The sequence below is a fragment of the Anarrhichthys ocellatus genome, unplaced genomic scaffold, assembly GCF_004355925.1.
Source record: "Anarrhichthys ocellatus isolate YVR2014 unplaced genomic scaffold, GSC_Weel_1.0 scaffold3, whole genome shotgun sequence".
Taxonomy (NCBI): Eukaryota; Metazoa; Chordata; class Actinopteri; order Perciformes; family Anarhichadidae; genus Anarrhichthys; species Anarrhichthys ocellatus.
Genome location: NW_022280033.1, coordinates 9,760,104 through 9,775,415, shown reverse-complemented (window position 1 = coordinate 9,775,415; position 15,312 = coordinate 9,760,104). Strand labels below are relative to the sequence as shown.

Sequence of the window (15,312 nt, the reverse complement as noted above, 5' to 3'; positions counted from 1 at the left end):
TCTGCAGACAGAACATGGCCGACCTGTCAGAAGACCAATGAGGGAAAGAGGCCACATTTAGCATAATCGATCTCGTTTTTTTACGTCGTTTTTGACCACAGTTGACCCTCGTGGACAGCAGTGGACCGGAGTTATTCAAGGTAGGCACAAAAGCGCTCATATTCGGGGTAGATGTGTAACTATCGTGTCGCCTGGAGCAGCTCACAGCTAACGGTGGTGTTGGCTAGCTAAGTTTGACTAGCTGCTAACCAAACAGTCCCCGCTCTCTCTTACAGAAGACTGCAAGTATGTGAAAGCTCGCAGGAGGAAGTAACATTAAGACGTCTCTTTATTGACGCAACACTGTCATTCTCCGCTAATTTGTAAACGTGTTGTGTTGCTAACGCCGAAGCTACTTTGTTGTGTCGGAAAGTGTAGCAGTTAAACTACATTAGTTAAAGGAAAGATAACGTTACGAGTTAGCTAATGCGGAATGTGTTGTGTGGTATTTCAGTAACTCTTTAAACCAACACGGACCTGCAAATGAGCAGGACATCAGGGCATCAACACTGTGAACGCACTGTGTCATCAGTTTTTGGACTTGTTCTGTTGACATTGAATCAAGAAAATATATTTTGTTTAGTTGGTTGGAGGCAGTATGATTTATGTGGCCTCTCTCTGGAGGAATGCCAGTCCTGTCACACAGTTTACTTTCTCTATTAACTAATGTACTTGTTATGTTGGAGCTAAATACAGGTTGTCAGTAATATGAAAGAAAAAACAAGTTTTGGAATCCTTTTTGGAGGAAGTTACTGAAGGGGATCCATTAAAAATAGTTCATATATTGCAGTGATATCACTATCTGTACTGCAACAGGAGTTGTACCAATCTTCATTGACTATACGGAGCAGCTCCGTAACTTATTTCTAGATAATATCATCACTACAGCTTATGGTTTGGGCTTGAGCCATATTGTTTTAAATGTGCAAAAGACAGCTTGTTGTTGCCATTTAAAGTTGATATTTATTTGCTCCAACAACCTTTTGTATTCAGTCTATCAGCTGTTTACATCAGGCAGAGACTAATCATAGACAAATCATTCTAATCATAGACAAATTGAATCAAATTGAAATAAAGCAGATATGTGAGCCATGTTGTTACACAAGAAGAAGAATTTCCTTTTTCCTGGAATAATTCATTAATGACAGGTGTTTTAAAAATCTGAATATTTATTTGAGTGATCTGGTTGCAGATGAGCGGGTTGCCAGAGGGATTAGCAAATGGCCCAAGCAGGAGTGATCACCTGGGGACAGATGCTCAAGTTTGGGAGAGACCCTGGACTCTTGAAGAGATGCGGCAGAGCAGTGCCAACTGGTCCTTGGCAGCTGACTCAGGAGTAAGTCAGAAACTTTGTTCCCAGCTTCCAAATAAGCCAAACAATGCACCATCATCTCAAATAGTCCGAAAATGAAAGGAAATCTGCAAATGTCTCCACAACAGTTTATTTTGTTTTTGCCTTCACAGCTCTTCCTGTTCCTCCAAGACTTCTCCCAGAGAATGCTGTCGAAGACGCATGATATTGAAAAGCAGTTGGACAGTCTGATCCGTGACACCAAGGCCACAGATAGCTGCTTGAACTCTGTCTTTAACGACTTCCTCATGCTTTCCAATACACAGTTTATAGAAAATGTAACGTACACAATTCAAACGTTTTGTCTCTGCTTCAGTATTGCTTGTTATACTTTAACTGTGACAATTCACTCTACTTGTTTGGCTACTTTTGGAACTAAAATGTTGCCGATTACATGATGTAATCGTATCTGGTAATAAAAAACATGACTTTGTGTCCTGTTACAGAGAGTGTATGATGAAGAGGTAGAAGAGACTATTCCCAAGGCTGATGCTTTGGACAAGCAGCCTGAGCAGGTATAAAGAATTCATCCTTCCTGGGCGTAATGTCATGGAGCACAACACCGACCAATATGGCCACGGTATGTCACATTATCCACAAGTCTCGTATCACCCTGTGAAAGTCCTTTTCTTTTCCCGAAAGGAGAAAACTCGAGAGCAGAAAGAGGCAGCGCTGATCCCTAAGATGCAGGAAGCAGTGAACCATGGCCTGAGAGTGCTGGAGTCAGCCTTTGAGCATCTGGACATCAAAGCGGGGAACTCTGATTCAGAGGATGAGGAGGTCACAGACAGAGTGGAGGCCATCCTGGAGCCCAAGGTGCGTTCTAATTCTCGATTACTGCAGCAATGCATGTGAACATTCACCTTTACATGAATGTTATTGATCCTGTGTGTCTGTCTTCGGACTCGTCTTTTAGGATCTTTATGTGGACAGACCACTTCCATATCTGATCGGTTCCCAGGCCTTCATGGAACAAGAGGACGTTGGACTTGGTGACCTCTCCAGTGATGGTAATATTCTCACGGCAGCTTCTTCAGGCGCTCCGATATCATACTGTTTATTTTTTCCCTCATGTATTTGCGTGATTCTCTTTCCAGAAATGTCCGTTGACAGTGACAGAGACAGTGTGATTGAGAGCGAAGATGGCAAAGAAGCCGTTGTAAGACTTTTTCCTTTTCTTTTCACAGTGTTTTTCAAGGTTACTCATTTTGCATATTGTGCAGGTAAAGACACTTAAATGTAAACATTTATTTATTCACTCAACAGCATTCAGATGATGACTTTAATCAGGAGGAGGACGAAGGTCACAATAATATTAGGAAGGTAAGTTCGGCTGCACGCCTGCTAAAACACATAAAAGATTACATTCAAGCTGAACAACTCAATCATTTTTGGATTCTCTTCCCGCACTCACTTAGAAGTCATCCATGTTGAGTTATGAGGAAGGTGATGAAGAGGAGGAGGATGAGGATTCGGACATATTTGGAGAATCGGACAGGGATGATGATGACGATGACGACGACGACGACAGCACAAAGGTATGCCTCTTATAATACTGAAGACTTATGTTTTGTGAATGAGTTTTGTAATTTCAGTCTGAAATCATTCATATGTGAGCTTCAGGTTCTCAGTTTGTTTGTTTTTATTATGTCATATTCAGAACACTGGCCCATCGTCTTTTGCTGATGAGCTGGCCGCCCGAATCAAAGGCGAACCAGTTCACAAACTAGAAGGAGATCGCGCATGTAAGTCACAGTCATTATCACCCAACTGGCATTACGTCATCTCCCTTTTTGTTACTCTCACTTTTCACATTTACTTTAAGGAAAACACAGCGTCAAAGTCTATATTTGAGATTTAAGTTATGACTTTGTTGCATGTGCATGCTCATGGTTCTGTGTGTCTACCATGTCATGTCTTTGAAGCATTGTCATCTAAGAAGAAAAGTAAAAGCAGGAAAGAACCAAAACCTTCAAAGCCACAGGGTAGGACTTTCATCCATCATCAGAACAATTCAAAACTATTTGTTTAATTTTTGCATGAGTTATTTACACAGCAGGCCCATTGTTCTCAGTACGCTCCTCAATACTGTTTGTGTACATTGTAACAGCAGCCGAAGAGGACAGTGATGACATGTTTAAGCCACCGAAGATGGACGATGATGACTTCTCCCCATTTGGGGGGAAAAGCGGCCTCTTCAGTGGAGGGAAAGGCCTGTTTGACGATGATGAGGTATATTAAGCTCAATGATAATTTTAGTGCTCCCTCTTATTCAGTCCTGTAAACTCTGGACGTAGCCAGAATGTGACTTGTGCTGTATTGTGTTATGTCATTCAGGGGGATCTTTTCTCCGAGGCTCCAAAGCCTCCTGTGTCCGAGGACAAAAGGGTGCTGAATGAAAGCATGAAAAGCACATCTCGAACTGCAGGTAGGACCTTAGGTTTTCAAAACTAAGATCTGTCCAAACATAGCGAAAAAAACTGGACTTGCAGATTAACACACACCTTTTTCTTCTCCATTCAAGAATCGGACAAATCTGCAAAGAAGATTCCCGCAGGTGCCGTTTCAATATTCCCAGGTAGAAGCATTAACTTGTATGACGGCCGATATCTTGGTTTTTGTCTGCTTCATCGTCCTCAACCAAACGACTGTCTCTCCACAGATAACAGCCTGTTCAGTCCAAGGATTGGCTCTGATTCAGTGGAGAGCAAGGAGAATGGCACTCCGGTTCCTAAGACCAATGCTGCCTCCAAGCAGGTTCCTGCGGGAGCTGGTTTTGGTGAAGGAGGAGGTGGGCTGTTTGATGAAGAGGATGAGGATGATGACTTCTTCAGTGGTAAAAGCCTGACGAAGTCTGACTCTGGTAAGTGCGTGAGAGAACGGGACCTTCAGTGCTACAGTCCAGGTTCAGGTGGGATCCTCCCCCTCAAACCCCCCTGTGTTGGTTATGTTTCCCTCTTTTTATTCAGCTGGACACAAGAAGCCCAAGAAAGCTGTTGACCTTTTCGATGAAGACGATGGCGATGGTGACATATTCAGTGAGAAGTACAGTGCTCCAGCTCCAGCGCAGAGCAAGAAGGAGGTAGTGGAAGAGCAGGTTAAACCACCTGCGAAAAAGGTAAAAATCACCGTTCAAGTATCTCAATGCAGTTGAACATGACATTATGATAGTTTGATGGATTACATATTGTCGTTGGTAGATCTGAATTGTGTTTTTGTGGCCTGTGGAAGAGTTCCTATGTTAATGATTCATTGTTGTGTTTAGATGCCAGCAGGGGCCATCTCTATGTTTGGACCCGGGACTCAAAGCTTGCTCAATGAGGGCCTGAAGAAGCGTCGGCCGTCTACCAGCGAAGAGTCTGAAAAATCTCTGGAGGTCTGAATATTGTCTAACAATATACTCTGGACCAAATCCAATTTTGTTGTGTGTTCACAAGCAAAATGCCAGTTTTTTTTCCACTGCCTCCTAATACACCATCAACTGGTTGTAGGCCACAGTGTATTTTCCGTTTTAGTTTAACAGTACGTTCACATTTAGCTTTGAGGTCCTCTCTACATTGACTCACAAGCTATTTTATCAGGCCTGGGTGCCTTGAAATGAACAGACCTAGTTGCAGTCAGTATATTGATGTTTGCTATAAGCACCATATTCAAGTGCAGTCTGAGAAAAGGCCACATCTGATTTAGTTTAGAGTGCACTGCTGGCCTTTACTCTTGTTGATACGGTTCAGTTCTCTTTGCTCAGTACCAGTATTTCCTTTCAAGACTAAACCTCATGTTTGTAAAAGTTATAATTTAGAAAACTATTGATATGAAATTGTCATCTTCACGTTATGCGTTTCAGAATGGGCCGGCTCCAGATGCTGCTAAGGCTGCTGTCAAGCAGACTCCGAAACCCCAGACGAGAGGCCTCTTCTCTGATGATGAAGACACACAGGTACGGCTCTCAAATTTCACTAGAAAAAAGTGATAACAGCAATAAAACATTGAATTACACTATATATGTGTTTGTCTTCCATAGGGATCTCCAGCTATCACTAAGAGCCAGTCTAAGCCTGAGCTTACAAGCCAGGGCAAAACCAGCAAGGCCCCTTTGTCATTGTTTGATGATGAGGAAGAAGAGGTGAGAATAGAAACTAATATTCCAAAGATTTGGACAAAACTGAATTAGCTTATGCTTTTGCTGCGAGTACTGTGAGCAATGATGTGGTTCTTCACCTTGCAGGACCTGTTTGCATCTGCAGCTAAGTCTAAAGCAAAACCTAGTCAAGCTAAAGCCTCCACACCGCAGCTCAGTGGAGCTGTGTCCAGCTCCCTCTTCAGTGATGATGAGGTATGAGGAAGACAAAAAAAAGTCATATTTACTGCTGAATGCCAATATGTATCGGTGCCTACAATGTGGTCCATTGTTTTGCCGAACATTTGAATGACAGGACCAGTGGGTGAGTTCTATAAGTAGCGCGGGGAAGCCAGAGGTAACGACAGGAGGGATGAAGCCCAGTACCAGTGCCCCCTCCAGTCTCACCAGTGCCAAAATGTCTCACAAAAGCAGCCTCTTTGATAATGACGATGATGACCTGTTTACTCCAACGACAGAGTCGAGGTATGCACACACTTTTACAATTGTATTAAAATCACTTTAACCATAGTTTTTTTTTTTTTTTTAAGTATTGTATTGCTCTGAATTCTGACCCGTCCTCTCATTCTGTTGCTCTTCACATAGTCAGAAGAAACCTCAGAGAGTCGCTCTCTTGTTTGAAGATGAGGGTGATGAAGATAAAGGATCCCTCTCTGGCATCAAGCCTGCTGTCAACACAAACACCGCAGCCTCGGCTGCTAAAGTGAGTGCGCTAACTTTGTCCCGTAAAAGTAGTCTTGTTTTGTAGCTTGCCTCCAGCGGACTTTAAAAAGGTTTAACAGGCTTAAGGGGTGAAACAATTGACTCATTCCCTAGAGCAACATTTAGATCCTCATAGAGCCACATTAGAAAAGTTGGCTCTATGAGTTTCCCCAAAAACAGTGATATTTAAACCTTTCTTCTCTAATACTTTTTCGCACCGTGTCATTTGCATTATCTCCCACACTGAGATTAAATTATGATACAATACCTGTATTCTTCAGACACCGGCTGTGGCCTCTCGGTCGTCCTCCATGTTGGAGGAATCGGAGGAGGTTGTAGTTTCTAGGACACAGGACAAGCCTTCAGAGCAGGAGAAGTCTGCACCGGAGACCCCTGAGATCCCATCAGCGCCCTCGCCAGAGATCAGCAAGAGTAAAAAGAAGCCTGCCGGAGCAGTCAGTCTTTTTGGAGGCATCAACGTTCTCGCCAACATGCAGACGAAGAGCCCGTTGGATGGAGTTGACAACGATGACAGCCTCCTCTCTAAGGACAGCCCACCGCCCAATGGCAAGACGGAAGAGAAAGTCAAAACAAACGCCGTTAGTCTGTTCGATGATGAAGAGGAAGATGAATCGGATTGGAATGATCCGATATTCACACCCAGTAAACCCACAGCAAGCAGCACACTAAAGGTTTGTGTGACTATACAGTAGATCTAAGAAGAGTGTGAACGAGTGGTTCAGGTGCTGTTTCTCATGCAGGCAAGGTATAAAATGTGTGTCTTTATTTTCAGCCTACGGAGGAGCGACCACAGGCGACAAGCACAGGTGTGTTCCAGGACGAGGAGCTGCTGTTCAGTCAGACGCAGCAGAAGGACAATGACCCAGATGTCGATCTGTTTGCCTCTTCAGGGAAAGCTGCTGTCAGTATATTACACATTCTCATCCGTTTGTTTGTTTGCAATCTTTAACTCAACTGCACACTGTGTCAAAATGTTTAGTTTAGTTAATTTGATATTAACATTGCAGTATCATTAGAATTATAACATTCCAACGACCAGATGTCTTTCACAAGATGGTTAGGATACATGACTGTTTACTTTCCAGAGCTCCAAAGTCAGCTCAGTGAAGCCGGCAACACAAAGTCTGTTTGCAGAAGAGGATGAGGACGACCTCTTCAGCTCCATCAAGTCCAAAGCTCCTCCTCCGGTAGCAATTTGATTACTTTGTAGTGATTTAGAATGATGCTGGATTCCTGCTGCCCTGACATTGCATATTACACCAGCTGTATGAATAGCCATTTGGCTGAATCACAAAATGTATGTCAGCGGGAGAACTTTCTTTCATTTTTGTTCTCAGAAAGTAGCAGAGAAGCCCAGTAAACCTAATGACAGAGCGCCACTAGCAAGTCCAGAATCTGTATCCGAGACTCAGGTGAGTCTACCGTCAGCGTTTACTCCAATAATAGGATGGACTGTTGTTTTTCTTTGAGCCATAAACACACATTACCGTGTGTCCATGCGGTTTTGATACAGGGTTTATTTTTGCCTATATTAGATGTTTTTCTTAAAAAAATACTTTTTGATATGTTGTGATAGACGCACGGTGTTGCTTCTAGATGAAAAACAAGAACTGCCTTCATTGGATTAAATGCTGAAACTGCTGTAATCTGACCACACAGAAACCTGCACCAAGCCCTGTAAAACCTAAAGATTCCTCATCAAGGATTGGGAAACTTCAAGTAATATCTTTATTTTTATTGAATCAAAAGTCTTCATTCTTGACATTTCACTCTGATTCCTCCAGAGAAAAGTCTCTTTTCTATTTTCTCTGACACGATTTCTCTTCAAAGGTGTCTTCTGTTTGGGCTTTTTCATATTCCAACTTAAAAGCTTGGCTACGATACAGCAGCATGACGACCAGAATTAATATAATTATCTGTTTTGATTTCATTTTGCTAAGCTGGAAGAATTTGCTCTTTCTTTCAGTTTCACAAGATGTTATTGCATCTTCCTCTTTCTTCATTTCCATCCACAGTCCTATGTTTTCCATTTCCCTTCGAATGATCTTCTGTTCTGAACCACGCTTATAAACTTCATGAAAAGAGAGCAGTTGTAAATGTGTACTTGGGTGGAAAGTCTGTTTAAATAGTCTTAGGTCGCTGTAAAGGGTCCATTGTGTCTTTTTTCACGTTGACAAATGATTGCATTGGTGTGTCTGAACTTGTCATATTCAGGCCAATCTGATGATCAACCCCGCTGCGCTGCTCCCTGGTGCTATCCCCAGTGCACTCCCTGGCATGGCTCCTAGCTCCTCCTCTGGGGGGTCCAGCCTGAGCCCCAGCCCTGCTACAACTCCTATAGGAGCCCAGCCGGACCTTCAGGGAGCTCCAGTGAACTTCGACACCCCACTTCAGGTTACAACACTGCAGAGCGCGCACAAGGTGGGTTTTTGATCCCTGGAGAATTAAATCTGCTATCTAATAGTCTTTTAGTTGCTTTTCCGTTGTTTTGACTTTGATATTGTGAGCTCACATCTTCTGTCATGCAGAGTCGTGCCAAAGGTTCTGTACAAAGGAGACCCCAGTCCAGAACAGCGAGGCAGCAAGCAGCCCAAAGTTCTTCAAATGTTAAAGACGTTCCTGGGACCAATCCGAGTCTGTCTGGTTTAGCCCCGCCTCCACCAGAAAAGTCCAGCCAGACGCGTGCCAGTCCGATCTTACCTAACTCGGCTGAACCCGCTGCCCTGCCTGCCTCCTCACCTTCTCAATCATCTCTCTCTGAAGTCTCCCCTAGACCGCCGGTACTGAAACTGCCAGTATCCAAAAACACTGGAAAGAGAGACGCCAGTAAAGACAGCAGCAGTACCAAGGTGCTTCCGTCTGATCATGAGGAGGACCTTTTTGGCTCTGACGGTCTGTTCGGGGCCTCCTCAGTCACTAACGCACCCTCCACCAGACAGACTACCAAGACTACACAACCTCAGGCCAGTAGTGGGGCGGGATTGAAGAATGACAAAGATAAAAGCACTCTCCCATCCATTTTTGATGCCAACACGGGCGACCTTTTCCAAAAAGTCAAACCACGGTCAACAACAAAAAAAGCCACGGCCTTTTTGGAGGAAGATGATGACGATGAGGACATCTTTGGACTGAGCAACAGCTCCACAAGAACAGAACCCAAGAACAGCAGTAGTGCCTCAAAGCAGGACATCTTCCAGGTATCTCTATTTTACATTGATGGTGATACTGCCGAGGTTTTCTGTGCCGTCATAACAATACGTTTCATGTCTTTCCTTATCTGCTGAATTTCTGTCCTCAGGATGAAGTTTCCACCGTGCCTAAAGTCCACAAGAAGCACAAGGAGAAGACCCTCGATGCCAGCTTGTTCGATGACAACATAGACATTTTTGCTGACCTGACGGACACTTTAAAACCAAAACAGAAGTCCAAGACGAAGGGAGAGACCAAGTCAATATTTGATGACGACATGGGTAAGCATGACAGGCATTCATGTTTTTTAGAGCTGTCTGTCTTGTGGTCTACCTTTCTTTTTCTTTTTATCGACATATTTAACCAGATATTTTGTCCATCTCTTTGTTCTTTAAAGATGACATCTTTTCACCAAGCACAGTAAAACCAGTCACGAAGGCCCCCCAGAAATCAAAGAAAGCACCACTCTCTCAGGAGACCAGCACAGCGGCGGATTCAAGCAACATATTTGACGATCCACTTAATGCTCTCGGTGGGAACTGAACTTGTTGTTTCTGAGTAGCAAGATTTGTACAACTGCGGATTCATCTTTTTGTCATTTGGATCGCTGAAAGATTGGAGATCGGATACACTGTTGATAGAGTATTTATTCATCTGAAATCTTATAAATACTGGGGCTTATTTTTGGCAGATAAAGATTTTCGAATGAAAACTATTCCAAGCATCTTCTGGCAGCACTTCCAAAATCATCTCGGTATCAGATCATATTATGTAACAGTTATTACGTACTGTTAATCTTTATTATACATATTAGCACTTTATAAGCATCTCATATGCTTCGCCTCAAAGCCTGCAGAAATTAACAGCAACTTGTTTTGTTTGTTTTGAAGATGTTTATCCTTTTGCTTTTCCATGTTGAGATTCCATGTCTTTTGATTTGTGCCATATCATGGTTATGAGAAATCAATTTGTTTACTTACTGTCTTCGGCATTTTGACAATGATTTTATTAATAAGAAATTCACCAATTTCTTAACTTTGGCTGTGATGAGAAAGGAAATTCATTTTTAATAACTAAAAAGAAACATATTTTATGCTATCTGAAATGAGTGTGATTATTCACTTGTCCTGATGTCTTAGATCATCTGATGATTAGTGTCTGATGTGAGCAGGGAGCCCATCCTGGAGAAAGGAAACATTAGATCTGTAATTATTACACTATTTCTGTTTAGTTTTTGGATGATTGAGGTTTTGTTATTTTGCCTATAGGCCAGTATTAATAAAGAAAAAATGAACAATTTAAGCTTATTGGCATTGAAAGAGAAACCCCTCACAGTAGGGAAGGTTAATAAGTACAAGCTTCAAAAACTATAAATGCATACTTTGAATTTCTTGTATCTGTTTGTGCCTTAAACTGGCATTCACAGCCTTTTTGTCTTGTGTATAGGACTGAGACCTCTGCTGGCATGGGGCTACACATTGGCATCTTTTTAAAACAGACATATTAGAAATGGTTCAACTTTGCTTTTAAAGATATTTTTAATGGTGTATTTTAAGTGTTTTAACATTCACTATTCATTTCTTGATGAAGATTAAGAAAGTCAATCAGCGGCCAAAAGTTTAATATTAACTGATGTACGGTGAGTTGTACTAATGGTGGGGGTGGGGGGTTAAAGCCTGTAATAATTGCCGATTATAACTATAACGGCTACTGTGGCAGAAAAATATGAATTTTCTCACAATTTGATTCCAAATTTAAGAGGATGTGAAAGTGTCCGCCTTTGACCCCACGTGTCAACAATTGGACAACTTGTTGTCCCGCCCACTACATCACCCGTGGCGCCGATTGGTTCCTTCGTCTGTCAATCAAATGAAATCACAAAGGTGTTGTTCGACCGCTTTTTGACAGGTACGACGATGTCGCCGACCACGACTACCGACAACGGTCGACCGTCTACTTCGTCCCGTGTGCAGTATTTAGGGTGACCGTGATGAAGTGCTGCAACGTTACCGTCGACAGCTAACGTTACACCGGACTGCTGCGGAGGACCGGAGCCGACAGATGTAGCCTAGCATCCTGCTAGCTCACCACTGAGAAAGGTTTGCCATTGTTTGAGTTGTTGGCTAACATGGCAACGAAAGCTAACACAAGTAGCGTCGGATAGACGGGTTTTACCACCGTGTTTACTGCATAAGATACTACTCAGCAGGTTTTAATAATATAACACTGACGGTAACCAGGGATTTAAACTGCCTTGTGAAAACTGGTCGGTATAAATATGACTTGTGTGACCTTTTCTTTGCTAACGTTAGCCGCTGGAGTTGTATTGAGGCGAGTTTCAGCTCCATTCATCTCAGGCAGCTAACGTTGACCTAGTTTATCTGGTGTGTTTTTTTTGGTTTTACTGTGGTGGTACAGTCAACAAACGTTGGTCAACGTTACATCTGCATGACGTTATAGCGTTCCCTGTAACATGACAACCTCAGCGTTTCTTTAGACAATGGCCTGTTGACTCTGAATGGATACACCTCAGGCCTCGTATGCTATCGAGCCGTACAGCGACACAGTTCATCTTTAGTGTTACTCACCTGTGTGGGCACGACTGGTTACCTGAGCTCCTGTCAGGCCCCAGTAAAGTGGAAAGATCTTAATTTAAAGGTCTGTGTGTAATAGGTGCTCTGGACAGCAGCTCGTGGTCAACTGTAGCTCCAAAACACAAAGGGACCAGATAACATATTACCATATATTATTCTGGGTTCCAAGGAGAGAAACTTAAAACCTGTACACTTCTGTTGTTCCTGCTTGTAACTGACTGTAGAAGGGCATACACATATAAACCACAGTAAACTAAAGCTCCTCTCTTTATAGATTAAATAAAGACTAACAGATTGGACTAACCCGCCTCTCGTACAGATGACATTTTGTAAGACGCTGAGTCAAATGACACAAGATGTGATCTGTCAGAGGCTGCCTTCAGGCACAGGACACTTCATACCTCTGATGGGCTTATGTAACACACCTGATCCCCTTGAGTTTTGGCCAGAGACTTAACTGCTGCACTACATCTTTTATGAGAAGGTTGCACATGTCTGCTGCCACTGATACAGGCCGTTGTTCTAAAATAACTGCACAGTTTCAGTCTTTTGTCTGATTCAGTCATGATTTTATTACACACATGGGCATGTTTTTGTCTGTTTCCACTGGTCTACCTGGTCTGTGTTACCAACAACACTACCTCATCAGGTGCATTACTCAATTGTTATGTTATTCATGATGTGTATATCCCTGAGTCATGCAGCGTTTACCATATACTGTATTTGTGCGGATCACCCAAATAGATTTACATCCACCCAAAAATATATTTGCCTGCCTAAAAAATGCAGTTGACACACAGATTGACTAAAAAGTCTGTCAAAAGCGTGCAATCAGAAATGACTCAGCTATCACAGATTAGGTTTTGAATGCTATGTGAATACTAAGCAGATTTGCAAATGTCCAATTTCAGTTTATAGACCATGATAAATACGTTCTCGACCTGTGGGATTCACATACGGAATGTTTACGACGCTTGATTGCAGGGAATGTTTAAACCAGTCAAACCTTTTTAAAACGTTCTGATAATCCTACCATGCGTTTGTTTCCCCTCACAGCTGTGGTCGTCCTGCATGATGTGTGGCGGTTGTGAGCTGTGCCTGTCCCCCTCTCCTTCATCTTGGGCCAGTCCTCCCATTTAACCAAATCTACCCAGAGTCTCTCGCCCCAACCCGCCAAGATGACCGACAGGAAGGAGCCGCCCTTCTTTAACGATGACAGCGTGGGAGCTTTTCACTATAAGCTCCCTTTCTATGACACTATGGAGCTCTTCATAGAGACCCTCACTGGGACCTGTTTTGAGCTGCGCGTGTTGCCCTTTGAGGCGGTCATTTCAGTCAAGGCAAAGATCCAGAGGCTGGAAGGTACACAGCACACAAAAGTGTAGTTTGGATGTTTTATTCTGCTGTTAGAGGAATAGTGTACATGCTTTATAAGTCAGGATATTGCACTGATTGAGCCAGCAAACTATCAGTTATTTAGTAGACCAGGAATATGAGGAGTTGTTTGTTTGATCATTCTGTCTCGTGAGCTGTGTTGCTCTCTGTGTAACTGCTCTGGGGATTCAGTTTTGTATCTTCTAAAAGTTTTATATTGTTTGTGCTTTCCACTTCATCAGTAGGCATGCAGGATCAGAGCTGTTGATAGGAAGAAAACTGTTGTTTAAAGTCCAAGTTCATCTGAATGAATTATCCATTAGTTTTCATTTATTCATTCATTTTCATCTTGGCTGTCCTGTGAGGTTGTTTTTTTGTTTTTTATTATTAGATGATGACCTTTCATATCTACATTCTTTGCTTCTGTTTTCAGTTTTTGGTAAGAAAGGACTCTCTGTGCTCCGTCTGTGAGGAGGTGTGTGTCAGCCCAGCAGACTGCGTTTGTGATGGAGAGCACTGCTCCCTCACTAACGCTGGCTCACCTCCAGCGTCGGGTCGGCGAGTTCACTTCGTGGGCACAGAGAGCTTCCTGACTGTGAATACACTCCATCTCATTACGAGGAGTGGCTCTACTGAGCATTGGCTGTCATCCCTCAACTGGAGTCTTATTATTTTTGGTCTAATTTGCAATAATATTAGATACGCTGTAGACGTATAGTAGTCTAACCAACCTCATGTATTTAACAGCTTCAGCTGCAGGATAAGCTGTCTTTATGGTAACACTGTAGCACATCAACAAGTAAAATCAATTAATTATTAATGCTTCAGTCATTTTCCAGCAGTGACATCGTTGTGTCTTTAGAGGGCAGACATGAATCGTCTTTAGTGTGGTGTGGATGCTTCTGTTGGCAGCATTCCAATCTGTCATGTGTGTGAACTCAGGCTATGAAATATGAACCGGTCCTTGTCTCCTTGTCAACTTTGCTTGTTTTCTGTATTCTACTCTGTCCGTAAAGGTATCCCTGTTGCCCAGCAACACCTTATCTGGAACAACCTGGAGCTGGATGATGAACACTGTCTACACGACTACGGGTAAATCTACTCCTGCAGAGCACGGACAACTGGCTTCTTAAGATGCATTGCGAGCAATATGTTTGAATTCTCCACGCCTACATTAAGACTCATTCTCATGTGCACCTCAAAAGCCTTTCGGCTTATGTTGGTGACTCGGTTCAACGTGTTGTAAATGAGCCAGAGATGTAGAGGCGGATGAGCACGGAGACACGCTGGTCATATCGAGGGAGCTTGCCCCTCCACTCTTGTCAGTTTATGAGGTGCAGCCCTCCCCCTCCGGTGCTCTGCTGGCTGCATATGCTGATATTGTTCTGGGTGCTTGTCACTTAATTTTCCACGTGAGCGGCCTCTAGTGAGATCTAGCTAGACTCGCCCATCAAGCTGCAACATGGAGTTTTCGAAGCGGAAAGGTCCAGTAGGCAATGAAACATCTGCTCATCGGGAACAACTGTTCCAGTGGATTTACCAGTCGTGCACTTAAGTTCATCTGGACATCATGCCGACGCTTTGACTGCTGTAAACTTTGTATTGCTACCTGCTGTTATTTCCCTCTCTCCCATTACAATTACATACACTGCGTGGAATGCTTTACAATACTCTCCACGTGTTCTTCTTTTATTGCTCATCAGTGTGTTTGTTTTTGCAGTATTGCAGAGGGCTGCACTTTGAAACTGGTCTTGGCCATGAGGGGAGGCCCAATTAACACCAGGAGAGGTAAGGAAAGGACCAAAGAACTGGACATTCACAGCTTTGCTTTTTATCAAAAGTTTGTTTTTCAAAGTAAATTCCCTAACACATAGGGAAATGAAATGTTTTCCTGTTTTAACCAC

At 43.0% G+C, this 15,312-nt stretch overlaps 2 protein-coding genes across 4 annotated transcripts in view; both read left to right on the top strand.

The window, feature by feature from the left end:
- The first annotated feature begins 15 nt into the window (after window positions 1-15).
- Window positions 16-10,742, top strand: washc2c (WASH complex subunit 2C). Of its 3 annotated transcripts, XM_031877067.1 has the most exons (31): window positions 16-140; window positions 1,232-1,375; window positions 1,504-1,668; window positions 1,837-1,905; window positions 2,033-2,206; window positions 2,307-2,400; window positions 2,488-2,549; window positions 2,657-2,713; window positions 2,809-2,928; window positions 3,051-3,135; window positions 3,316-3,375; window positions 3,501-3,622; window positions 3,728-3,818; window positions 3,915-3,968; window positions 4,053-4,253; window positions 4,360-4,508; window positions 4,656-4,766; window positions 5,235-5,327; window positions 5,412-5,513; window positions 5,616-5,723; window positions 5,824-5,993; window positions 6,114-6,231; window positions 6,512-6,922; window positions 7,024-7,152; window positions 7,337-7,438; window positions 7,589-7,663; window positions 7,911-7,970; window positions 8,466-8,672; window positions 8,780-9,448; window positions 9,550-9,721; window positions 9,838-10,742. In XM_031877067.1, the coding sequence occupies exons 2-31, from the start codon at window positions 1,232-1,234 to the stop codon at window positions 9,981-9,983; spliced, it is 4,320 nt and encodes a 1,439-aa protein (XP_031732927.1). In that variant the 5' UTR covers window positions 16-140; the 3' UTR covers window positions 9,984-10,742. The 3 variants fall into 3 exon arrangements, with proteins under 3 accessions (XP_031732927.1, XP_031732936.1, XP_031732944.1); XM_031877076.1 differs by lacking the exon at window positions 3,316-3,375; XM_031877084.1 differs by lacking the exon at window positions 7,911-7,970.
- A 454-nt stretch (window positions 10,743-11,196) lies between these two features.
- Window positions 11,197-15,312, top strand: part of zfand4 (zinc finger, AN1-type domain 4) — an 11,774-nt gene continuing 7,658 nt past the window's right edge. Inside the window, exons 1-4 of the mRNA XM_031877099.1 lie at window positions 11,197-11,539; window positions 13,091-13,396; window positions 14,425-14,500; window positions 15,129-15,196. Of these exons, the coding sequence (XP_031732959.1) occupies window positions 13,213-13,396; window positions 14,425-14,500; window positions 15,129-15,196 (328 nt within the window). The 5' untranslated portion in view covers window positions 11,197-11,539; window positions 13,091-13,212. The remainder of the gene's footprint in view (window positions 11,540-13,090; window positions 13,397-14,424; window positions 14,501-15,128; window positions 15,197-15,312) is intronic.